Source organism: Diorhabda sublineata, chromosome 5 (assembly GCF_026230105.1).
Source record: "Diorhabda sublineata isolate icDioSubl1.1 chromosome 5, icDioSubl1.1, whole genome shotgun sequence".
NCBI classification, from domain to species: Eukaryota; Metazoa; Arthropoda; class Insecta; order Coleoptera; family Chrysomelidae; genus Diorhabda; species Diorhabda sublineata.
Genome location: NC_079478.1, coordinates 14,929,722 through 14,956,969, shown reverse-complemented (window position 1 = coordinate 14,956,969; position 27,248 = coordinate 14,929,722). Strand labels below are relative to the sequence as shown.

The following is a 27,248-nucleotide window of genomic DNA, read 5'->3' as shown; positions in this document are numbered from 1 at the left end:
ATTAAAAAAACTAATTTTGAAACAGAAAAGACTTAAAATGTAGAGCATCTAGAAACATGTATGAATTATAGATATAGCGTGAATTAAGTCGTACTTTTGCAAATAGAAATATTTCGTCTTCAGCGTCTTTTACAAATCTATCAACATTCTCCTTCGTCAAAATATCCGATTTTTTTGTATTGTATTCTATATTTTTCAAATCGCACTATTTTTCAAATTTTTGGTAGGCCAGGGCGTATATACTTCTTGATTTTCAGGTATAAAACTACTCAATGCACCATTTGCCGACCCTCTTACTTCAAATAGAATGTCTGATTCGCTAACTAAAGACATTTCAAGTAATTACTTCTACTTGTTTTGACTTATTTTGAAAAAAAGTTGCTTCCTTCAATAGTAACAATATCTTTAACACCATTTGATTCCGCATTATTATTTTTATTGTAATTGAAGATTCTATTAAATATATGAGAGCGTGGAATTAGATAAAATGTACGTAAACACGTTACGAAAAGAGTTATTGTTCAATTCGAGTAATTTACAAAGCTCGTTTTGGCAAATATTACTCTTGATGAACAATATCGTTCTTTTCAGAACTAGTTACGTAAATAACTAATTTGCGACAAATATGTCCAACGTAAAATCTATTTATTTTCAGCGTTTTTTTTTAAGTTAAGGTTGAACGGTTTTCCCGCAACAACTTTATCAATTTTTAAACAGTAATATCCTGATACAAGTCACTCTATAATGATTCTTAGTATTTTTATTAAGCACATACATTCTGAAGAAAAAAGTTACCAACTTATAACTTATAGTTGGAGTGGGATGAGTTTATTTGAGATTATTATCACATCCTTATTATTCGAATAAGTAATTTATCAACCTGACAAAGTTAATAGTTAAGTAATGATTTATTATTTTGTTAAGGTCAAGGATACGTCTAATTACGATATTATTTGTGGGGGAATTTCCAATAAGTAACATTCGTTTCTAGTATATAAAAAAATATTACAATAGATGGAATTATGTGTCTTTGAAATTATATGCTGGAGAGGTGTTTCAAAAACGCATTACGAGCATTGCAAAATAAATTTTTGAAATTACTTCTGAACAAGAAAAACAGGTATACCGCTGGAAAACTTTTCATCCAAGTTGAAGTATTAGATATCCGTCAAATATATTACTTATAAGTCAATTTAAGACATTACTTCTTCTTTCTCTTAGCGTGCCATATCAAATTCTCTTAACGTTGTCGATCAGCAGGGCAAAACACTTTCTATTTTGAGCTAGTCCAAATAACTGTCCTGCTTCTCCTTTACCAGTTCATTCTCTAATTTTCTTTAACCAAGAAGCTTGTTCCTTTGCAATTCCTCTAAGACCTTCAACTTCACCCATCATGATCAACTGGAGGACACTAAACCGGCTACCATTCATTATGTGTCCCAAATTAGCTATTTGCATTTGCTTTGTTAAGGACTGCATCGTTTGTTTGCTTGGCTGTCCACGGAATCTTGAGCTTGCTTCTATATAACCACATTTCAAAACCCTATAAGCGATTAATGGTAGATATTTTTAAAGTCCATGCTTCGACACCATATAAGAGAACTGGCCATACGTATCATTTGATCATCAGTTTCCGTTGAAATTTTAAATTATCATTAGAGAAGAGTGATCTCATTTTAAAAAATGTTGTACGAGCTACATCAATTCCACATTTTATTTTCTTATCGGGATCCAGTTATTCAGTAACGTAGCAAACAAGATATTTGAAATTGGACACTCTTTGAATCGTTTGTCCGTTTACCTGTAGCTGTGTGTCATGGCACAGCAAGCGAATAAATACCATATATTTTGTTTTAGAGCAGTTAATGTTTGGACCCATCTCTCTTCCCACTCTATCAACGGCGTTTAAAAGGCAACAGCAACAACTGTATCGTCTGCGTATCTGATTGTATTTGTAAGTTTATTTACTCCATATGATAAGTTGTGTCTAGTCTACTTGAAGATATTATCTGAATATAAATTAAACAGAAGTGGTGAGGGTATGCAACCCTGTTTCAACTCCATTTTTCCTTAATATATTTACTAACTTGTCGTATTGTACTCGATCGAATGCCTTTTCGTAATCGATAAAGACTGCAAATACATCTTTCGTCTGAGTTTCGTCTTGATCTTCTTCGCACTTATTTTTGATTGTAGCGTGGATGATTGTTAATAATATTTTTATAGTGTGACTCATAATACTTATCAGTCTATACTCTATAGTCGCTACAGTGCTTTGGATTGGAATAGTTACACAGGGATAAATTACAAGGTTGAACACATGACTATGAAACTAGGAATAAACAAAACTATGTTGCACCCCTTATGATCAAGAACATGGTATAGACAAGTTTTTTGTACTTAGTGAATGTATTATATAACAACCTACCAGATAATATGAAAAAATAAAATACACTGAAAAGATTCAAAACTGCACTAAAAAGTTATATTAGGAATAGACCAAGAAAAAATATACATGAAATAATTGACAGTTATTGATCTAAAAGAAACTGAAAACGTACATTGATTGTGATGCTATATTTATACAAAATTGATTTTATGTTATATAAAAAAATGTTTCTACTTCACTTTATGTTTTGTTTCATTTCTTATATGTAATAGTTACCTTAGATTAGTTTAGGAATATGTTCTTAATTGATTTTATATATTTATTTAGTTCTTATTTAATGAAATGTCCCACCACGTACACAAACTATTGTACAGGTAGTTCCTGTGGTTATTTATGTCTTCGTTGAAGTTTCAATATTTCAACTCAATGTGATAAATTATACCATATTATGTTTATGTGTGTTTTCGCTATATCCTTAGTTAATGTTTTATAATTATTGCCCACCAATATTTGTTCAATAGTGACTTTTTTCGAGATAATTATGAGATTTATGTAATGTAGTATTGGTTTATGTGACTTTCTCGCCGCTATATTTTCAGATTTGCATATGGTATTCGTTATTTTCATATTATAAAAAAACTCACTGAGTTTTTACGTTGTTGAGTAGGGATGGTTCGTCCATTCATTTCTAATATGAGCTAGGTTCTTTGCTTCTTTCCAGTTTAGTCATCGTTCATTTAGTATTCTTGTTACAACTTCACCACACTATTTTCTTGGTCTACCTCTCTTTCTGTTTTTTCCAATTTTCGCTTTATATACTCTTTTAACAGGTCATTCATTCGTTGTAAATGCCCTCACCATTTCTGTCGTCTTTTATCTATATAATCTAATGTAGGTTGTATATTTAGGTCTTTCCTCTTCCTTTTTCTTGGGGAATTTCATTTCTGTAGCTTGAAATTCAATTCTCTGTCGTTCTGACGATACTCAAGATTCACATCCGAATGTTAGAATTAGTCTCTATACATATATTGTTTTGAATATCGTTAGTTTTCGTGTTTCTGGATATTTCTTGTACTTGTATGGTGGTAACCCTATTGTATTGACATGGAGCTCTGCCTTCTGACTCGATCGATCCCGAAACACTCCCCGGTACGAACATCTAAAAATTGTTCGTCGTACCATCTGACGGAATGCCTCTCTACATAGACGAACCTAACGTTAAACTGTAGGTGAAATTAACAGAGAGACTAATACCAATCTGAACCTGAGGTATATCACACCCTTCATAAAATACCGATGAATTCAAATTTTCTTAATAGCGCGCAATTTAAATTAGTTCAAACTGCTATCTCAGAACTAATGATTTTTCAAATTTATGTTATTGTTTGTAATATTTCTAAAATGGCATATTTCAAGATACAATATCTCAAAAGATATTCAATTGAGATTTCAATAACTATTATGAAAAGAAAAATAAATTTGGAAATTTATTAGTTTTAATCTTATTATGATAAAAAGTTACTGTGAGAGCACTTACTTCCTCACTCAAAAGAAATATAGTAATATAATAATTTCTCAATTATAATAATAGCTCCAGGACTTTGATTGATTTCTGTCGGGCAGTCGAGGCTAGGTTTCATAATAAAATCATTGTATGCGGTAGAGTATTGTTTGCAGTAAGTGAGGATTCGTTTGACAGACATACGATCTTTTACAGACAGGACGCATCTTCTGAGTCTTCTAATTGTCACAGCTTCACTCCTACTTATAATATTTCGGGGGAGGTGAAAAGCAGATGGATAAAGTTGTGTAGTGCTGTCGTTATGTTGCTCCTTATATCGCGCCAAGATTCTTGGATGAAGTAAGTCTTGAGATCATTATTAGGCTGAACTAGGATTTCAGAAGATTTGTTGGATGCTTCTTTGGCATGCTGATCTGTAGATTTAGATGAAAGCCAGTTGAGAGAGACTGTATATCATGAGCACTGAGAATTTGGTAGTCATGAGGGATTTGGACTATTGGGTGGCAGGTGAATATCGTTTTAATTTTCTGCATTGACAAAAGATATTCAGTACATTTATTTATTTTATATTATTTATATTTATATATTTGAGAGCTTGAAGGATGCTGCATAGTTCACAAGTATAATCACTACCCCTCGAGGGTATGCGAAAGGAACTTATGAGTTCGTGGTTTGTAGTGACTGCACATCTGACACAGGAATCAGTTTTGGAGGAATCAATATAAAGGATTAGATTGTATTGTAAGTATTTTTTACGAAGAATAAGCTAACAGATTTATTGTAAATGTGAGTTGTGGACTATAGGAATATTTTTGATCCAAGGAGGAAGTAGGCAGGTCAAAGAAAGGTTGGTATATTTGAGTAGATATGTAAGAAATGGGGAATGGGGTGAGGGATAGAATTCATTATTTAATGAAAATAGCTCATTAAAATGTTACATATTAGATAATTAGACTTAGTTTTAATAAAATGTATTACTGGACCTTATGAGTATTCGGGAAAAAATGCATGACATTAGTAGCTTCGAACTTTAATAAGAAGCCTTGACTCATCTTTGTGAATTGTCTATAAAATAGGTGGTGTGTGAGGAGATATATCTAAAGTTGATGATACGACATAAAACGAAGAAGGATGTCAGACATAATTTCTAAAATTGCTAAGCGCACTGTATCTACAATGATTCTCCTTTACTCACCACCCCCGACTCATTTCTTTCTCCTGTGAAGAAAACCTCATAGCTCCTCGAGATTTCCATTGGATAAAATTTTACAACAAATATTGGAGCTTCTGTATAAACGGTCATTTTTATTTCAAGGTATCTATATAGATGCATATTCATAACCGGGACTTCAACCATTTAAAACCTTGAAGCCAGTCATCTTTTTAAATGCTATCAACGAATCTATGAATAGCTAAAGAGTAACAAGAAATGAAACATATCTAAATAAGGCTACAAGGGTGGATGCTCAATAACTACCTGAAAAGACTGAAGAACTGCATGTGAACATTTTCTCTTCTACCAGTTTGCTGTTATTGAACGTCGAACGAACTCAATAACGACCTTGCATAGGTGAAAAAGTTTCATTGTTCTAGAAAGTAATTATAGATACAAGACTACCAAAATATTTCACTTAAAACATTTTATTAATAACAAATGTTATTTAAGTCAAATTCATAAGATTGAAATTTTATACATCGCATTCATCATTTTCTTTATCTGACATTTCTCCAATATCTTGTATATGTTATATGTATTTGGAGAGAGATAAGGAGACACACAAGTTTGGAGGAGTTTTGTTTATTTTGAATTTGGTCTTGTTTGGTTTGGGATCTTCATGAATCGTGTATTTTCTTATGTGAATATGTGTACGATTCAGAACGTTTGGAATTAAATAGGTATGGTTATTGATGTGAGATTGTCTCTGGATTTCAGAAGCATCAAATTGGATTGAGCAGGAGAAGAGAGGGTTAAATTTGTAGCCTCTTCTTAGGCCACTTAATTTTTTAACAAGTTCAGCATGATTCAGAGAAACTTCAGAAAATCTACAACAACGAAGATACGTTTGGTAAACAACAAGTTCATATCATTGTGGTCACAATGGAATTATATTTATTTTGATACAATTCTAAAACAGTCTAAAGTTCATTTGGAAAGTACGTAGAGTAATAAATCACAATTACGAGGAAACTTTTATTATTATTTATATTATTTATTTATATTAAAATGATATAGTAAAAAAATTTTGCATTCAACGTCTATGACTATAGTTGAATTCAAGTTTAAAAATCGAGTATTATCAAGAATTCATTATAGTCCAATTTAAAATAGTTTACAATTTACATTTCCCGCGGTTGTTAATTCAACAACCAATTCTAGGATTTGGAATCTTATTTGGGTATCAATTTAAATAAATTAAGATTTATTCTCAGAAACATTTATTTATATATACAGAATCGTTGTCGATTGAATCGTCTGACTCATAAACGTTTAGGTAATATTTTTTTAGATAAGAATCGACCGTTATACCTTAAAAAATAGACGTTTTTTGGTTGGATTACTATTATGTTATAAAATAAAATACAACTCATCATAAATTCTAATTTTATTCAAGAAAGGTCAATAACCAATCTAAAAATTTACTAGCGTCGGTGAAAACAACATAATTTGATAGATCACAGCTTCTAGTATTCGTTTCCGAAATTGATAATGAGACGATTCCTCTCAATATCCATTTTCCATTCAATTTCATTATGAATCCTCCTCCACTGTCCCCATTACACGGACCGGTTCCATTTCGGAAACCTGGAATACATAAAAAAAATTACGTTTTCAAAGAGATTATTCTCTTCAACAAATAGTCTCTTCTAATGAATAGTTCGGAAACGAGGTGACACCTCCGTGTCGAATTCGAAGTGATAGAACATTTCGAATGATGGAATTTTGGCTAATCCGTGGACGTGTTTCTATAAAATAAATGTCCATAAAATCTCCACCATGATAATATTCGACAATTAGAGAGTCACAAGTAGTTCAATATTGTAATTAGAATCGTCGATAGGATCAAGAGCTTTTCACCATTCAAGAAGTCGACCAAGCTCTGATGAACTAAAAAACAGAAAATCCAGACCATCGAAAACATTATCAGAGAATCAAGTTCAGGCATGCATTAATGGTAAACAAACAAAACCCATACCAGTCAATAGCGGTATAAGACAAGAAGAGTCGCTTAAAGATTATTAAATATCTTGAATCTCACAGGAAAACAGTATAATATGACTATCTCGACTGAAAAACCCATATGCATGACAACATCAAAGAACCCATTAGATGGAAATTAGAACTAGAAAACAGAGAATGAACTACAAGTACATTGGAATTGACATAACCAGTTATGGAGACGTAGAATACGAGGTAAGAGGACAAGTAGCTAGAGAAAATAGGTCGCGGGATGTCTTCAGAACGTAGTATGGCGGAACAAACACCTAAGACAAGAATCGAAGGCACTCATTTACAGAGATATCAGAAACAAGACCATAAACATCAAAAATGAAAAAACTCTTGGAGACAACAGAAATGAAAATTCTCAGGCGGAAATCGGAAAAAACACTATCAGACCGAGAAAGAAGCTAAAGCATCAGATATAAGTCGAATAGCAGACGATAGACTGGTGAAAATAGCAAGGGATGAATTTCCAATTGCAACATGTAGTAGAGGTCTACCACAAAAGAGGTAGAGTGAGGGAAGATATCGATCAAAGAACAAACGTTAGACCTATTATGGAGGAAAGAATAAGGAGAAAGAAGATGTTAGGATGACTAAGGATAAGTAAGGACATACATTTTGAATACAATATGTTCAATGGCGGTTATGGATCCGCCAATAATTTTATGATACAAAAAATAAGAACCATCAAAAAGTATTCAAATCTCTTGGTTGATTATGTGAAAAACATCAAGGATAAACGTGAAATATTCTGTGAATTTGAAACTTCTCAAATATTAAGAGATCAAATTTCTAGACATAGAGAAAACTGTAGACAAAAAGACAGCACGATAGAAGAAGGTCTTGCACGGTTTGACTTGTTTCCTTTATTTGACATCTACAATAAAACTTACGTCAATAGAAAATTTCAAAATTTTTGATATATTTTAGATATAAGTTGATTTTGAATTCAAAATTCACTCAAATCAAATTTCTATATCATTTTACTTAATATATTAATATCAATACTAAACGTGAACGTATATCAAAATCAAATTTTATCAAAATAAAGCCTAGATAATTAGATAGCAGAAATACTAACCTGCACAAAATGTTCTATTGGATGTAATGTAATGAAATTGTAAATTACTAGCCAGGCATTTTTCTTGTGTCACTACTGGTAAGTCAGTCTGTTTTGGTTCTTCAGTCATTAAAACGCCGTGTTCGTCTTTTCCCCAACCAACTACTGTACCAAATTGCCCTAAAAAATGTTCCGTGTTTCAGAGAAGAAAAATAATTCATTTGGCGATACAATTGACATGTGGTTGCTGAGGATACTTATAATTTATAAAATATGTGATAGTAATGGTTATTTCATAACATTTCTTTCTTATTTCTCATTATAAAGTGAATTTGATCTACTTCCTTTCATCAGATTTATTGATCAAAATGGAAACCTATAGCTTCGATTTTTTTAATTACTCACCTGCAATATAGTCTAAATCTGTATCTCCCTTCCAGAGGCAAATAGGTCTTATATATTTTGTAAACTGCAGAGCTTCGTCAAGTATTAATACAGCGATATCGGCATCGCTGGTCAAACTCTCGTAATCAGGATGAATCGTTATAGACACAGGTTCCACTATTTTTTCTCCTTTTACGGGTATCCACTTATGGATATTCAGTTTACCCAGAATTAATAAAAGCTCTTGAGGTCTGAGCTTTTTTCTGTCACTTTCTACGCAATGTGCAGCTAAACAAAAAGAAATAAAACTATTAGTAAACTCTTGATATCATACTGTTGATTGAAATCTTTGCTCTATTCTTTGTTTTTAATAAAAAATGACGATGCTCGCATAACATGTCAAAATTCAGGAAATTTCTTAGTTGAATTTTATTAATTCGTTCAATATCCGAGATAATTAATGGAATTTTAGAATTTTTTTAAGTGAACAAAAATAGTGTGCCGCTTCTTATTTTTTAGGATTCATCATATTTTGGCGACAAATTCATTTCAAATTGGGAAAAAATTCATTTTCAATTGAACTAAATAATAAGAGGTTATGATATTTCTATTATATTTTGATTTCAGTGCACAAATCATAGAAAGTTTTTATTTTGAAGATAAATGATATTGATCTCGCTCGAGCACCTAATTTTCGAGATGCTGGAAGAATAACTAATAATAGTGCTTGGTACACGTACGTGACAGCCTTTTTGATTTATATATTTCAGCAAAAAATAACGAATGAATCTTGAATTTATAATGAAGTTTGGAATCATACTATTTGATTAAAAAACGATAATAAACGTCAGTGCATTGTTTCTATGCACGTACAAAACGTTCTCAAGGAATATAAAACAAAATGACACAACTTTATAGGAAGAAACGTTCCAACAATATAGAGAGGGGTTATAAGATTCTAAATTACGGATTATAAAAAAACTTAAACTACAAATGAAGTTTGCCCCTGAGAAGCGTTACAATTGTCACTGAACACTTGTTAAATTGAAATAGTTCCAGTGTCGCGTCAAATATTTGTCCAAAAAACTATACGAATCAGATAAAAAAAATGTGAATATTATTCTAGAAGTACCTGGTCTGACTTAGAGATGCCAGTAGTTGCTTGAAAATTACACTGTATTAGAAAGTACACTGTCTATACAGCAAATGTTTAAAGTTTGAATACGCCACGTTATTTAGTATTTGTTTGGCAGCCATTAATAATGAAAGTTTTCAGTGAATTTGTAAACATGGAAAAAACTGATCATCGTTATGTGATACAATACTTTTATTTGAAAGCCCTCAACCCAACCTATACAAAAGATGGGTGAGACTGCTCCTTCTTTATCAACAGTGAAATATTGGGTAGCAGAGTTTAAACGAGGCCGTACGACCTGCAAAGACCAGCATCACAGTGGTCGCCTAAATGAGGTGACGATTTCAGATATGTTGAAGAACATCAGCAAAGCGGTACTGGAAGATCGTCGACTGAATGTGTGTAAGCTAGCAGACATAGTGTTTGGCAATGTTACACAGAAGTAAATCTAAATTTTTGCTCCGTTTCATAGCTATGGATGAAACGTGAGTTCATACCACCCGAAACAATGGATTGAAAGGGGAAGAGGGCCGGCTCTAAAGAGCCGTTCCTCCTACAGGCAAAGTCATGACGGCAGTTTTTTGAGATGCGCGTGGAATAATGTTCATTGATTATTTAAAAAAAAAGGCGAGTACTATGCGAACTTATCGCAACGTTTGATCGGAGAAATTAGATAAAAAGCCCGATTTTGTCTAAGAACAAAGTGTTGTTTCATCAAAACAATGCACCAGCTCACACATCCGTTATTGTAATGGTCAAAATTAATAAATTAAAGTTTGAATTGCTACCTCATTCACCAAATTGTGCCCCCTCGGATTATTCTTGTTTCCAGAATTGAAAAACTAACTCGGTTATCAAAGGTTTTCCAACAATGAAGACGCGATGTCGGCAGTTAATGGGTATTTTGAAGAGCTTGACGGGTCTTTTTATAAAATGGGTATTGAACGAACTTATTGAACATTGTGGTGTTTGTAGCTAAGAGGAAATAACGTTGAAAATGAATATATTTTTTCCAAATTTTTTGTGTTTTCTTTGTATATACCTAACCAATAATAAATCTACGGTACCGGAAAATGATTAGTATGTGGACAATTTTTTAGCAGAACTTGTATGTTTGAAAGATCCGAGATCACATTTTGACGAAATGAATTTGAAACTACAAGGATACTGCAGAATATTGTTGGTTTTTCATATTTTTATTAAAAAAATATGATTTAAATAACAATGTTTGAAGGAATGCTGGATTTTGGAAAAGTTTCCCTCATATCACATCATAAATATTACGAGAGGGAATCAGTATTTTATTCACAGAAAGCTTCTTTGTTTTCTAGTTGAAATATATATGTTACGTTTTGGAACTTGATACTGATTTTTTTGTAAATGAAACGAAAATTAAAATTGAAAGAGATTTTAGTTTTTATCGAGTCACTTACAATTTCATCTCATTATATGAACAGAACACACCTTCAATTAGAATTGGGGATATGGGATATATACTAGATTCTTTTCACCTAGGAAAAACTGAAACTGAATTGGACTTCTTCAAGTTGTTAACAGAAGAACGACACCGCAGCCGAAGAGCTATGCTGTGCTTAATGTTATAAACAGAAAGTAGCTTTTCCAACATGGCAAAGTAAAAATACGGATATTCCCTTTCTTTTAGGTTACTTATCATCGATAAAAAAACAAATATTAAAGTTGTTATTGACATAGTAGTTAGTGAAAACATCCTAAAAGATCCCATTAATTTTTTTGTGAATGAAGACGAGTTTTTCAAGTGCTATAATAATTGAATCTCTATTTTCAATTAAACACTGTTGCACTTGATTGTAAATAGCTATGATGTAGCTATAAAACAAAAACAGTGTAATAAATAATAAGTGAAATGAGGCGGCATTGTTAATCTGATAATTTTTCGTGAAAAATATTTTGCTTTACTTACCTGTTACAATGTGCTTGTTAGAAATCAGAGACCCACTGCAAATATAATTCAATCCAGTGGTTTTAACCTGGAATACTGCCACTAACCACGGATACGCACCTCTGGGAACGGCGCGTCCATTGAAAATTAAATGATTTGTGCTTATTGATTGTCCACAAACATCATCGAAAGGTCTAGTAGATTGTTTACCGTTCTTTAAAGCTAAATCAAAATCTTCTGGAAAATCGACATCAGTGTCAGAAGATTCGAAGCTAGAAGACTCGGTTGGGGTATTTTGAGTGGGATGCAATGGTGATATGTTAGAAGGTCTAGAACCTGAAAATGTCATTAGATTGTTTTAAGTTAGCAGCAATTGAAATTGAATCTCTAAAAATGAAGTCTTTCCTTAGCCACATATATATTGTGTTTTTCTAATTTTTATCTATAGCGGCGTTAGGAAAATAAAAAGAACACAAGATCAAGAATTCATATTTACATAGATGATAGAGAAAAAACTGAGAACAATTCAAAAAGTACACCTCGGTTTTATTGACATGTAAAAAGAAATTGACAGCGTCAGAGGAAACCAAATATGGATTTGTTTACAACAAAGATGAGCTGGAGTCAAATTGAGAAACCATGTCATAAATATATATTAAACAACAAGGAATCGGACGAGGAGAAACCAAGAACAATTTGAGGATTTGTTAACTAAAGAAGGATTAAGTCTGGTGTATTCATGATGACAATGGATGTTGTATTGAAAAAAGTAGAAAGAAAAGTGAAACAGATACAAGTAGGTTACAGGAATATGAAAATAATTGGAATCTCTGAGTGTGTTTTTTAATATTTTTCGCCAAAAATGAAGAGAAATTGAAACATAATTTATTAACATGTAAACGGATATAAAAATTGAGCAACATGAATATCAATATGAGAAAGACAAAAATGATGGTAGTGAAGAAGACCTGAAAATGGAACAATGGAAATTAGGAACCAGAGGTGAATTAAAGAATTAGCGTGGTAATCAAACGTTATTAGAATTTTCTGAGAAGAAAAGAAATAACAAAAACACCACAAAAAACGTTTATAAATCAATATTTCGACCTATCCCCATACATGGTACCAAAAGACGGGTACTTACAAACTCACTAAAAAACAAAATTGAAGCACTTGAAATAATGTACCTACGCAGAATTAGAGGTGACATCAGAAGAGATAGAATAAGAAACGAAACGACAAGAGAAGACTTGAATGTCGAACCTGTGGTCAAAATAGTTTGAACACAACAGCTTAGATGGTTTGGACACCTTTGTAGAATGGAAAGCAATAGACCGGCAAAAAAGATTTGGCAAGCTAGACAAATGGAAAAGAGAAAAGAGAACGCTCAAGTAATCATGAGAAAACACAATTGTCGTAGTTTTAGGAGAAAAAAATATCATGGAAAGTCTATGAAAAAAGTTAGAAATAGATAAAGTGGAAAATTGTTGTAGCATGCTCAAAATTGGCATACGTTTTCATAATTATTCTTCCTTTTTCAATAGGACCTTGTCCTGTTCAATTCTGAGAAGCTGAGCTACAGCTCTCGTACCACTTCTTTGGTGATCTGCCTACAGGTTTGCGTATGTTCAGTCTCTGAGTTTTAGCCCACTTTGCCCATCTGTCTTCTGGCATTTTTTCTACGTGATCCCTCATAATAATAAGAAAAAAAGGTTCACCAAAAAATTGGAGGTGTAAAGCGAAAATATGTGAATCATTTTTGAATACTTTGAATATAAAAGCTATTCTTATATCTATAAACTTTCTTACAAACACAGTAAACACAGTTTATATCCCAATAAAAGTTTTGCCTTCTTAAAATTGATGAAATTCTTAATCAAGTTATATTTACAACTGATGAAAACTATATCATTCTTCGGGATGTTATTAACAAATTGAGCGCGATAGTAACTTACCGGAGAAATAAAAAATTGAGTTTTACGAATCCCTATTTTCTTAAGTTGAACAAATTTCCCGTAGTTCCGCAGTAAAATAGAAATATTTTTCAGTATACGTTTTACATGAGAAGTAACGGTATCAATATAAACCTCTGGGTATAAGCTTTCTGATAGCGTGATTAAAAATAAAGTAGTTGGAATGCAGCTATAATTTTATCAACTAAGGTATGTTTTTGTTGCGTAATTCAAAATTTTGTCCGAAAGTACATGAATTATCTTTCGGGATTAAAGATGAATACAATTATTTTGGACCTATTTCTTAGTCCCATACATATTTAAAACTAATAAAATACTTTTCTACGGTGGCGTTTTCAAAAAACTTTGATGCTTGTCTACGATGATATTCAACAAAGTTATGTGTTTTCTTGTACAACAGTAATCTCCAACTGGCGAGAGAGAGTTTGGTGAGAAATGATATGCAAAAAGGGCAAGAGATCATTGAATCAACTTTCATTTCATAAGAACAGTTTCTTTCCGTGTTTTGGTTTCCAAAGTATAATAAAAAATGCATTTTCTTATTTACGAATCTCAATTTTTCCTTCCGCCACCCTATTTTTGATAAGCAATTTTTTTCTCAAAATGCATCTTATCAAGAAACTGTGCAGCATAATTTTCACATACCTTTGCGAATAAACGTAAACATAGCAAAGCGATTTTGGTCAATTTACTACCTTCTTGAAACTTTGCTGAGTAGTTGTGTATAATCGAGAATGTTTGAATTTTGTTGTGAATATTTATATTATGTAGTTGCCTAATTATTCAGTTACATGGTTCAATAACATAGAAATGCATTATAATAATAAATATACTTTTTCAGTTTAGTCTCGTTATTTTTGTTAAATAATCGAAAAAAAATTTTAATGGATAATTTAACACGCAAAATATATGAGGTTGGTCTCAGAAGTACCTGGCCCCCCAAAGAAAACACAAAAATTTGGGATACAAATAAATTTATTTTTCAATATAATCTCCTTTTAGTTTCTTCTCCCAGCGATGATAAATACCCTCTATATAATAAGAATCATCAAGTTCCTCAAAATAGTTATTAACTGCCGACATCACCTCTTCATGTTTGAAAATCGTTGACCACCGAGCCATTTCTCAAATCTAGGAATAGAAAATAATTCATGGGTCCTAAATCTGGTAAAGAGTATGAGGTAGCAGTTCAAACTTTAATTCATTAAATTTAGTACTTTCCATAACGGATGTGTGAGCTGATGCATTGTCTTCATGAAGCAACACTTTCTTCGTAGCCAAATGCGGCCGTTTTTGCTTGATTTCTTTGCTCAAACGTTGCAATAAGTTCGCATAAAACTTGCCGTTGACAGTTTTTCATTTTTCAAAATAGTCAATGAAAATGATCCCAATTATCTTAGCCTTCTTTGGAGCCGGTTCTCTTTTTCCAGTCCATTGTTTTAATTATTCTTCTATTTCTAGTGTGAAATGATGGATCCACTTTAATCCATGGGGTTATGAAACGGTGCAAAAATTTAGCTTTATTTCTGTGTAATATTGCCAAATACTCGATGGTAACATTTTCAAGCTTATTTTGTTGCATTGTGAGCAAACGCAGCACCTATCTAGCGTACAGCTTTCTAATGTCCAAATTTTCAGTTAATATGGGATATATAACACTTTTAGAAATGCCTACTATGTTTGCTAGCTCGCACACTTTCAGTCGACGTTCATTCAGTACCGCTTTGTGGATTTTCTCCAACATTTCTGGAGTCTTCACCTCATTTGGTCGACCACTACGATGTTGGTCTTTGCAGGTCTCACGGCTTCATTTAAACTTATTTTACTGTTGATAACGAAGTCTCGACCAGAGTAGAATTTAGGTTATCTTTTTTTTTTGGGTTGGTCTACGACTTTTCACATAAAAGTATATTGTTACATAACGATGGACAAATTCACTAAAACAAATATTAAACAACATGGCGTTTCAAACATGAAACATATGATGTATATATTATTTTCTTTTCTCTAATACAGTGATATCTTTCCAGCAACTACCGCCATCTCTAGCTCAGGCTAGGTACATCTTGGACCATCCTCGTATGTTCCCAATCTAAATGAGTTCCACTATTTGAATTATCTCAGTCGTTCTGTCTGTTATTATTAATTTCATCTATCAATAGGTTTGTGAACGAATATATTTATTATTGAATCATCATCTCGTGTTAATTTCATGAAATAAAAAGAATGTAGGTCAAATTTTGCCGCTATAATATAATGTTCATTCTTCTATTGAATTTATTTATATTGATACAACCCATTGATTAACTCGTCAACTAATAGAACTACTTTGATTTGTTTACAGTTTTGATAATATTTATTTGAGAATTTATCAGATTGTATGTCTAGAGATCACGTTTCTATTTTATTGCAGTCGATAGAATTGAAGAAATATAGGTCATATTTATTATTTTATGTAACTGTTTTAGTACATAATTTCAAAATGTATGACAGGAAAACATATTGCCGTTATTATATAATATTGATTAAGAGAAAATTCTGTAGTCTGATTTATAATAAAAGAGATGAAAGTTCAAATTGGATTTCATTCAGATTCCTATCTGATAAAAGTATGTATAATTTAATGTAACGGTCATAATTCGAAAATATCTTTATGAGGATAACGTTTACCGTTTCCACACACACTATAATTATAGTGATTTATTATAAAAAAAGTCCTGTTAAAAGTAATGTATTGATTTTTTCTGTCAGGAACATCCTAGAACTATATAGAGTTGTTAATTTTATCAAGATAAAGTTTTGATAATACTGATAAATAAACGATAGTTTATATAATCCGAAATCACGTTTTTTCTCACTATATTGTAACAAATTATAGTGATTGCATTACCCAAAGTCGTATCAGATTAATACTAAAGATGAGGAGATATTGATTTAGATAATATTTTTTGTTTCCTAACACTTATTCAATCTATATTATTAATATAACTGTGCAATAAAATTGTTAGAGTAATTTCAAAAACAAAATGCTGCTCTTTTAACTCCTAGGGTTAATGTGAATCAATATTCTTGTATAGTCTTCTATAGTCTTTCACTATAAATAAGTATTTTTAAAACTACAGCATTCTAAATAAAAATGTGTAATACAAAAAATGTGATAACATTTAAAGATTGTGGCTAAATTCTTGATAAAATTCATAACTGAACAAACAATTTACACTCTACAATAATTCTGAAATGTTTAATTTCAAATATCGATTGTTTTTTTTTAAATTAAAATGCGTGTCTTGTGATACTTCATTCAAAAGGTCTCTTAATACTCTAATCAGTATTAGCAAAATTAGTCAATTATGCTTTACACGGACTAATGAAAATATTTATTCTAATTTCTCAGTTTGAGAATTTGTTACTAAAAATATGAAATGGGGTTCTGATAAAGTAAGGAGTAAAATTCACAAAACTTATAATGTTAATATTTGGAAAAAAATACTTCGAACAGTTTAATTACGTGAATTTTGATATAAATCAAATGCATAAAAAGTCCAAGTTACGAAGTAATTAATATTTTTTTATATAGGTGGCTAGTCTACAAATCATTTCATATATAATTCGTTCTAAATTGTCTGCTTGGTTAACGTCGACCCGACTCTGAAAATGTCTCCACAGTAAAAATCAAGTGGTGTGAGATCAGGTGACATTAATGGCCACTCCATTAATCTACGTCCTGCAATCCACCTCCTATATAGTTATCGAGCAATCTTTAAAAATTAAGGTGCAGGTGCACTATTTCTGGAACCAAATACTAGAATCAAAGTTTTCCTTATTACTTAGATCCGCAATTAGGATTTTCTCACAGTTTTTTCATGTTTTTCCAAAATTGAATGTACGTTTTATAAATTTTGTGCATTACTGTATGATAAATTTCAATTTACGAAATAGTTGCAAATCAGTAAGTCCAATTTTAATTGCAGAATATTTGTTCCAAGCAGAAATCATATTAATACCCAGTGGAACATTTTTGTACCAACCTCTAGAATTTTTGTTTTTCCAAAAGGGATTTGGAGTTGAAGAAAGTCGTTAAAATGTTATGTTTTCATTTCTTATTTGTAACAGTAATTTTAACAATGCAACGGGATAAATACCTCCATTTAATTTTTTTGTCTCCCAATTTTTTCGACCCACCATGTGTTGTCTTTGGAAATATTGTAATGTATTCAAATCTTCTCGATGAAGTTCAATCTTGACTTTTTTTACAGTTTACAGCTTCTTCCTCCCTCCAAGCTAATGCATAAGAAGTTCTATGAAATAATCTTTTTTGTAATCCCTCTGGGTTGTCATTATTTTGTCATTTTTACTATATCTTTCTTGTTCAATGCTACAGAACTTACTTTTCTTTTCTTTGGAATAACTTGTAATTCTTTCCGTTTACTATTCTTTAAAAGTTACGTCGGTAAAATGATGAAATTTAATATTGTATTCATTGAAATATTTTCCTTGAATCATCCTCGCAGTGGAATTCCAAATTGATTTAACTGCATATTCTGTATAATCTTCTCCATTCATCTTTTTCATAATATAGGCCCAATCTTTCAATATATCTGCTACTTTTTGTAACGGAATTATTTTCGACAGTAATTTCGTACTTGAGAAAACTACATGAATTGTCTCCATATTGACGCTTTAGTATTTTTTGTGGATTTTAGGATTGTATTTTCTATATTTTTTGTTATTTGTCGAGTCGAAAGTTTCCCAAAACTAATGTTTCAGTATCAATTATCAACACACACAATACTTAAATAACTGACGTTAAAATGACAAAACAATCATATTTAAATGACACATTTTATATAGGAGTTAATTTATCGTGAATAAACAAGCTTTATTTCGATAAAAATTGGGTAAATGTTTCGTCAAATACAGCGTATTTCAAGAAAAAATAGTTTTATTTGATTACATGCAGTGTAATTCAACGCACAAAAATTTTATTTTTCATGGGATGAGAAGATGAAACGAAATTTCTCCAAAGATATTCGATTTGTTTAATGCAAAGAACACAGACCTAGGTAGCAGCCAAACAACAATCAGTCAAATTGGGAATAAATTTAAAGCAACTTGCTGAAAATATTGCTTTTTGTTTCTTTGAGGATCATTTGTTTATGAATTCATTACGAGCACTTTTGAACTGTAGAGATAAGGTTGATTTGCATTGCCATGTTCGACAACCAAAGTTCTTAACAAGACTTAACAAAGCCAAAATGGAAAATCTGCGAATAAAACTTGTAATGCAAGTTTGATATGTACCGACATTCAATTAACTATCTTTATTTAGTATTAAGTAATGTGATATTGGCACTCTAATTTTGGATGAGATTTACTCAATAATATTTGTAGTTGCACTCCCCAGCAAAGTCTAAACCAAAAAAAAAAAGAAAAGTATAGAAGAAAAAAATGATCTTAAGGAACAGATTATATCGATTAATTATATGAAGCATATTAACATCAAATTATCATTATTTCAAACTTTTTGTTAAATAAAACTCACCTCCAATGTTTCCATTATTGAAAAATGGATTTTCCTTGTATATTTCTGAAGGATTTAGTCGGGGTCCAGTTACAGAAGGCTCAGATACCGGTGCGGGGGGTTGTGGTATTGATTCCGATTGTGGTGGTGATGGACGCGGTCCATGAACCGGAGGTGGGGGAGGTGATCGAGATGGTCCATGCGGTGGAGGGGGTGGATGCGATTCTGGGGGGCCATATGGTGGAGGTCGGAGTGGTCGTCCAGGTGGTCCATATTCCGGAGGTGGTGGATGCACTTCAGGTGGTCCATAAGGTGAAGGTGGTCGAAGTGGCCTTGATGGACCAGGCGGAGGAGGTGGTGGAGGTTGGTTAGATGATTCAGATGGTGGAGATCTGGCTCCAGGTGGATCCGGTATTGGCCTGAAATCTTGACGATTCGGTGGTAGTGTAGGATTGAAATTAAATTTATTTTTATTTGGCTCCTTAACAGGTGGTTTGGGTCTTCCATATTCATCTAACTGGTAATAGTGAACTGAAAAATGATTAATGTCTCATCAGATCACAACAGAAATATATTGCTGATGTCATTCATAAAATGCAATGGAAAAAGTTATTCGGAAAAAAGGTTTGGAAAGTGAAATATTCAATATATAAATTAAATACCAATTATTGATAAATGTGCCGTTCTGATAAATGATCTTTTGCTACCTTTCAGGTAAAATCTCGACGCTGAGGTTTCTGAGCTAAAAAATTTTGTAAGCTTTTTTTAAAGCCAACTTTACAGGATTAAGAGAAATTAGCAAAGGACCAGACGGGGGCAAAGTCTGAGCTATATGTTGAATGCACCAAACTTGATTGATTGATTAGTTCTGGCTGCTCTGATGTTGATCTAAATGAAGAAACTCATGGCAATAATACTTTTAAACTGCCATCAAACGCGAGGCACCCACTTCCTCGCGTCAATAGGAAAACAACAAACCAATCAATGCAGAGTAATTTCTGATAGAGTAGACCAATGAAGCATCATATTCTGACGGGAGATTACAAGATGTTCTGTAATTTTGTACCATTTGATTTTTAAATGGAATTACATGACTTTATCTCAAAATTATGTAAGATACAATTCACTATCTAACACTTAATAAATAACTACCCAAGAAGAAACCTTAATAATAATAATCTAGAATAAGTACTTCGCATATTACAATCTTCTGTACAATTTCATTTAATTTAATTTTTCTATGAACTTAAAAGATTTGTTTCTAAATTATGTAAGACACAACTCAATTTAAAACATGTATTAATCGTTTGACAGAGAAAAAACTTTTACATGTTAACCACATGTTAATGGATGATTAAAAAAAATGTAACTTACCGTCAGTAGGTTCATTCGAATTCATATTGGAATTATCCCTCACTGGGATTAAATTATTTTCGGGCGGCATATTCGATGTAGATAAAGGCTGTACATTGATCTTCAACGTATGCTGTAAATTCACCGTTGTTATAATCGGCACTGAATTCACTAAAAAGAAAATTACACAAAAATTCACCATCTTCGTAAAGAGTAATGTATGGTGTTAGTACAATGTTGTACTTTGGCTTCCTCAATTGATACTGTACAGACTATTAAAAATTAATAACCAGAATTGTTAATATAAATAACATACGTACAAGTATAATTTCTAACGAACAAATAAAAAACTTGACCGGCCTGAAGGTGAATTTTAAGTAGGTGCTATTTTAGAAGAATAACGTCGAAAATAGGATGTCAACTGCACTGGTTATTTTAGAAATATATCGTATTATAACCGAAGATCAAATGATTCGAAATAATATTGATGAAATAATCATACTACATTTTACATCATAGTGATAAATGGATCCATAAAAATACTCATTATGAAATACTTGATACGATGAATAACGTGGCGTTAAATACTGAACACACTGCATACACTACCACTACACCAAACAATTGAACTGTGTGACAAAAAGTTGACCTTCAGTCTCTGAAGACGATAACTTGGTAATCAAAACGCGCGTCAGACAGTGTAATCGTGAGTGTTGGTGTAGTGGAGGTGTCAACAGTGTGTTCGGTATGAATATCACCAACGATACTAAAAATTCTAACTTCCAACTTCCAACTAACAATGGCGTTAAATGCAGTAGATGCTATGTGGTTGATTATGTTATTATTTTGCTGAACAGACTTATGTAGTAACATTTACAATCATCAGGTGATATACGAATTGAAGAAATTGATTGCTGATAATTGATTAGCAATGTACTATAAAACGATGGGGCATTAGATGAAATATTGCGAAATAATACAAAAGACTACTTGATATTATAATTATATATGATTTAATAAATAAATTATTGTTGACAACACGCAAACTAAAAAGTAATCCTTAGAATTAGAATAAAATTACTGACGAGAAAAATAATATCCCCTTGAATCTTTTGTACATTTTTCTTTTAAAAACTAATTCTATATTTTGAATTAACAAGTAAGAAATTATAATAGTTTATATTAAGTTCCTTCGGGAACATTGACTAATAAAGCGTGTTTTCTTGTTATTTATAAACCATAATGAATTTTTTTTCTTTCGACACATTATTTACTTTATTTAACAGACACTGTTGATCTATTTGAATGGAAATTTGTAATAAAATTTCCACAAACTTTTAATCGACATATTTACATAAAATTTTGCATACAGTTTTAAAAACAATACATATTGCAAAGAAAAAATATTTAATAATAGTTACTTATGAAGGAATAGTTGACGGCTTGTAATAAAAATGATTCTTCCGTGGAAATAAGGAAGGTAATAGAAACCTATAATTCTTTTGAGATTCATTCTTTGTTCTAAAGTCGTCACTAATTAGAGAGCTTATAAGTTCACGAGGCGCACTAGAAATGTAGAAACTAAAATTTTCACTTCCGAAACTAGTCATGTATTGAAATTCCGAATTCCTATTTCTAGAAACAAAATTACAGTTACAAATACATTAATTTCACCAAAAAACGATAAGAAAAAGAATGATTACTAAAGGAATTACAGATTCTTCTTATCTTTCATGTTTCTACAGAGTCATCAAGCCGTTCCTTCATACGTAAATCTCGTAAATTAATGATCATCATTTTAATGTGAAACAAAATGTTGTTTAACTTCTAATAATAATTTTCTCGCTTACGATTTATAATAAAAATAAGCTTACGGTCTTGTGGTTAGGTCGTTGCCTTGCAGTGGAATGGTTCAAATTCAGCTGAGAAATATGCAATTTCATATTTGTCACTACGCTATTGTATTTTCAATTAAAATAACTTTTTTAAAATGAAGTTTCAAATATAAAATAGCTCCAACTCCAATGTAGATAAATAAGTCAACCTTTTTTGAAAACCCTAAATTCTACTCATAAAGTATTTTAAGTCTTATATATGTGAAAATTCATTGTATATAAAATTATTTAAATAATTTTAATTTTATTATATTCTATGTTAATAGCCATTACAATGAATCTCGTTTATTTTGGTACCTTTATCTACACAATATACTTTTCCAATGTTACCATAATCAGCATTTATTATTCAAATCACTCTCAAAGATCAGATGTACCTAGATTCATGCCATAATTCCATTTAATAGTGGATTTTGGATCAAGTGTGGTTTCTTTCTAATTTCAAATTGAATTATTTAAACCAGCACTAGTGCAGTTGAGCAGATTCCAAATATGGAAGAGATTTGAATATAATGGTAATGACAACATATTTACTTGGAATTTTAGGTCCGCTACAAATTAAATTCCCATTAACCAGGATCTGTGTAATTTTTGGCGCTATATGGTACCATACGGGAAAATATAGGTAATAGAGAAGTGGTTGACCGTTGGCTATAGTTGCTGCTGCCGTTTTATAATTCGCCAATTCCAATTTACCATTGTAGCTCTGAAATGAGGATATATATGTCGTTATTTAATAACAATAATATATGACGTGAGCTAATGTTTCAAATTGAATATATATGTAAAATACCTAGCGGATTTGTTATAGCTCAAATCAATTACATTAGAATTTGTAATCGTTTTCTGGAAGTAGGTGCTTTCGACTTTTTAGAGAGTAGATTTTTCAAATTCAAAATGTTAGTTGTAAAAATGAGTATGTACAATGATAGCCACTTATATATTCTACAAGGCCGTTTTTGTCATTATTGTACACTTACAAGTGTTAGTTTTCACTAGTAAGCTTTTGAGGGCTGTTTGAGCAGTTGTTTTACTGCAAATCATTCCAGGTGAACTCGGGTTATATGTGTTATCGCAAATTAGTTTATTTTGGACAGGAAAATGCGTTCTTCCATTATTTTTGTATGTATTTTTTTTGGGCTTATATCAATTTAAGCTAACGAATTATTTGATTTTGAAAATGTGTTTTTTTATTATTCTTGTATTTCGATGATCTTTCAGTATTACCATGGAGTATTTTTCGTGTTTATTACTCATACTCATATTTAGAGGTTTCCATTTCATTCAAAGATAATCTCGCTATATAGTTTTGGTATTCTTTAATGAAGTCACAGACTTACTGTGAACTGAAGTGTTCCAGATATACAAGCTTTACATTTGACCATGGCAAAAGATCTCATTACTCTCAAATCATGGTCTGGCACGAACTGTCTCTGTTTAAACACTTTAAACGCTGAGAAAAATTTAGTTTGACAACCTCTAAACTCAAAAATGACTTGACATATTGACGGTGCTCTTCAATGGTCTGTACACGTAGGGATCTTGGCGAAAAAATTATCCTCAGCTTGTTTTGTCATTAAATCGCTATGGTTTGCCTTTCTACGGGCTAGTAGTTTACATCTGTTCGAATCTAAGTTCAAATTACAAAGAAGAGCTATTCGTTACATTTATGGTTTAAGTAGTAGAACGTATTGTGAATTCTGTTTTAAAAAATACAAAATTTCAACTCTCCCCGCTCTTTTCATTTTAAAATTTCCTAGAAGGAAAAATTTGGACATTTACTCAACAATACCCACTTCTGATCTGGTGAAAAACTCCATCATCTTCTATGCAAAATATTTTTCAATTAGCTACCTCCAGAATTAGAAGTGGCAAATACATTTGATAAGTTCCGGAGCTGGATAAAGGCATTTCTGCTTGAAAGACATCATTATTTTGTGGTACAATTCTACAATCTACTATAGACTGGCATAATTTAAATGGGAAGAAGTAAGATATTATATGTATTATAATTATTATTCAGCCAAATTGTTATTTTATATTATCTGATATAAAATTATGTCGCTCTGTCCATAAAATTGTCTTATGACAATGAAGCTTATCTATCTCTTTCTCTCAGCATTTTCTTCAGTCCCTTTAGTACCCGGATGTAAGTAGTACTTGGGTGCCATATTCCGAGATTTTATCACCGATTTATATCGTGAATTTTCTATCCATATGAAAAATATATTATCTAGTCACTCTACAGTTCAACACAAATGAAATCTTGATATAGATATCTGGTTTCAGTTCGGCTCCGAGTAACTAATCAAATGTGACATTTTGTAAATACTTTAAATTTGAAACTTCTTCCTCTATATAGTATTCTTCGGAGTTACTTGAAATGTGTAAATCATTAGTTATTGGAAGATCATTTCATTATGGCCCTGTTTTGTATCCTTAAAATACCTCTATAATAGGCAAACAAAAGTAGCAAGGGTTCACATGATCCTTTGATTCATGCCATATTATAAAACGACGAAGAGGCATTACGTCATATATTCTTCTAAATCAATACTTTTTTACTTTTTTTTGTATATAATCCACACTATAGCAAAAGGAAATTTGTCTTGACGGGAACTTCAGTTTGTTTAACTATTAGTGCAAAAAAGGTAAACGTAAATTTAGTTCAAAGAGATGGATCCTTCTAAGTTTTCAAGTTAGTTATAGACGTAATAAAACAAAATTATTAATTCTAGAGCGATTGAACGTTTTCTAGTATTGACTAGTATTATTTGTTCAAAATACTATCAAGATTGGCCTGAACTATATTGATTCAAATATCTGAAGACAGAAATTCTCTTACCTTGACAGAATTTCCTATAGACATCTGCAGATTTAACTGTAAATAGTTTGTAGGTTCTGTAATTATTTGTAATTCTCCATAAAGTCCTACTTGTTCGTTGAATCTATATTGGAACACATCTGGACAAGGACTTTGTAAGTTTTGAGATCTGATAAGTCTAATTATAGTTATATATACAAACGAAGTGAAAATTAATTCTGATTTTAAATGCATTTTTATGCGTAATGTAACGATTATATCACATATAAATATAAATAAATAAATAATTATATTATAAAAAGTACTTTTTTGAAAAGCCTAATAATAGGGAGATCTTGGTTATTAGCTTGTCCTTCTTCTTTTCCACAATTTGAGGTAGATTAAGGTCTGTAACAAATCGTAAAAAAATTATTTAATGATTAAGTAAAAATATATAGACATTTGGAATACCTGGAATAATCAGAAAAACTATATTAAATACAGTTCATGGAGTGTGAAATGGGAGTAAATCGATATTCGGAGTAATTGATTACAAAAAATTCAATTAAATAAGTGACAAATTCTACATAGACATGTTGCAAAGCTATGATGCAGTTTAGTATTTCAATCTCATTTTTTCGCAATAAATTCTGGAACCTAGAATCGCACGAAAATTTGAAAAATGCAACTTAATCAACATGTACGCTGTAATTTCTAAAAGATTTTGCCTATTACCACGACACCTAAGGCCTTTGAAGACAATCAGTGTTTGTGTGATGGGAATGAGCAGTGTGTTCAATACTCAACATTTTGTACTATAAACTGTGTTAACCAAACTGAGAAAGGAATACTATCAAATCTAAATATCGAATAGGAGACCAAACCAAATCAGATAAGTTATTGGCGGTTGTGAATCTGGTTCTTTCCACCTCTTACACCGCGTTCTGGTCTCTACATCATAATTATGGACATATTAGGCCGAGTGGTGCAAGATTTGTTCTAGTCTTTGAAATAACTTCAGACCCTCCTACCACAAGTGAATGTTTATAACTGTTAATTTCGATGTTTTGTGCACATATTAGGCAGAGTTGTGCAGGATTTGTTCAAGCCTCATACCACATTTGAATGTAGATGACTGTTTTTTTAGGTGTTGTGGGCATATATCCAAGGCTTGTTCAATTTACACTTAGTATAGCTTACATGATTTTGTGTTTGTGGATGATAATTACATAACAATATTTCAGTTACTAAATAGTATGGTTGGTTAGGTATCAAGAATACATACGAGAATGTGATTCTCGTATTGCATTAATCGAGACGAATTTTTGTTTTAACTTTTTATATTGATTTTTCACAAGAAATCTAGTCATAAACAGTTTGTGCGAGCACTGTGATTTCACTTCTGCAAATATACATTATTTTGATATAATCAATATATCCTTGAAACAAATTAAAAAAAAGTGAACAACAATTTGATGAATTGAGGTAAGTGTGATTGAAGAAGATACAAATATATCAAACGCGATGGAACGTTATAAAATGCTAGACAAATGTTTTCTGAAATAGGTGTAATTTTCTTTTCAAAAATTGGACAACAGTTAACGGTTATTCTTAACCATTACGATTACAAATGGATTATGGAAACTGAATATGTTTTCTATAACAATCCTATATAACGAAATACTGAATCGAATTGGCATTTTATCCTTCTATAAATCAAGACTAACTTAGAACGACACCATTGATCTGGCTACTAAATAGGTTTATAGAAAAAAATGGACTTGAAACTTGAAAAATATAACAATATCAATTCTGAAAAACATGACTAAAATTGAGATTTTTATGTTGTTATAAGATAAAAAATAGTAAAGAGAAAATTTACTATTTAGCATTGGCGTAATTTCTGGATTCAAAGAATCATACTAACCACAATGTAGCAGATGCTACATTTACTGAACTTTTACACTACCTTACACAATGATGAGAATACAAAATTCCAAACATATACAATATACGAGGTATGATTAATGAATAAGTCAAACCCTAAAAGGTTTGAGAGAAGCAGTGAC

General features: G+C 31.4%; 1 protein-coding gene across 1 annotated transcript; it reads right to left on the bottom strand.

Annotated features, from left to right (window-relative positions):
• Positions 1-6,496: 6,496 nt before the first annotated feature.
• Positions 6,497-25,463, bottom strand: LOC130444219 (serine protease gd-like). Its single transcript, XM_056779277.1, has 8 exons — positions 25,222-25,463; positions 22,911-23,082; positions 20,503-20,652; positions 19,150-19,659; positions 11,656-11,970; positions 8,600-8,866; positions 8,216-8,374; positions 6,497-6,714 (listed from the first exon to the last, which is right to left on the bottom strand). Exons 1-8 carry the CDS (start codon positions 25,432-25,434, stop codon positions 6,515-6,517), a joined length of 1,986 nt encoding a protein of 661 aa, XP_056635255.1. The 5' UTR covers positions 25,435-25,463; the 3' UTR covers positions 6,497-6,514.
• Between the last annotated feature and the right edge of the window lie 1,785 nt (positions 25,464-27,248).

Excerpts from the sequence above, each read along its gene's own strand:
- LOC130444219 (XM_056779277.1), bottom strand. The coding sequence starts at position 25,434 with ATGCATTTAAAATCAGAATTAATTTTCACTTCGTTTGTATATATAACT. Across the intron at positions 11,971-19,149 it reads CAATAATGGAAACATTGGAG|GTTCTAGACCTTCTAACATA; the intron begins GTGAGTTTTATT and ends TGACATTTTCAG. Across the intron at positions 6,715-8,215 it reads CAATAGAACATTTTGTGCAG|GTTTCCGAAATGGAACCGGT; the intron begins GTTAGTATTTCT and ends TATGTATTCCAG.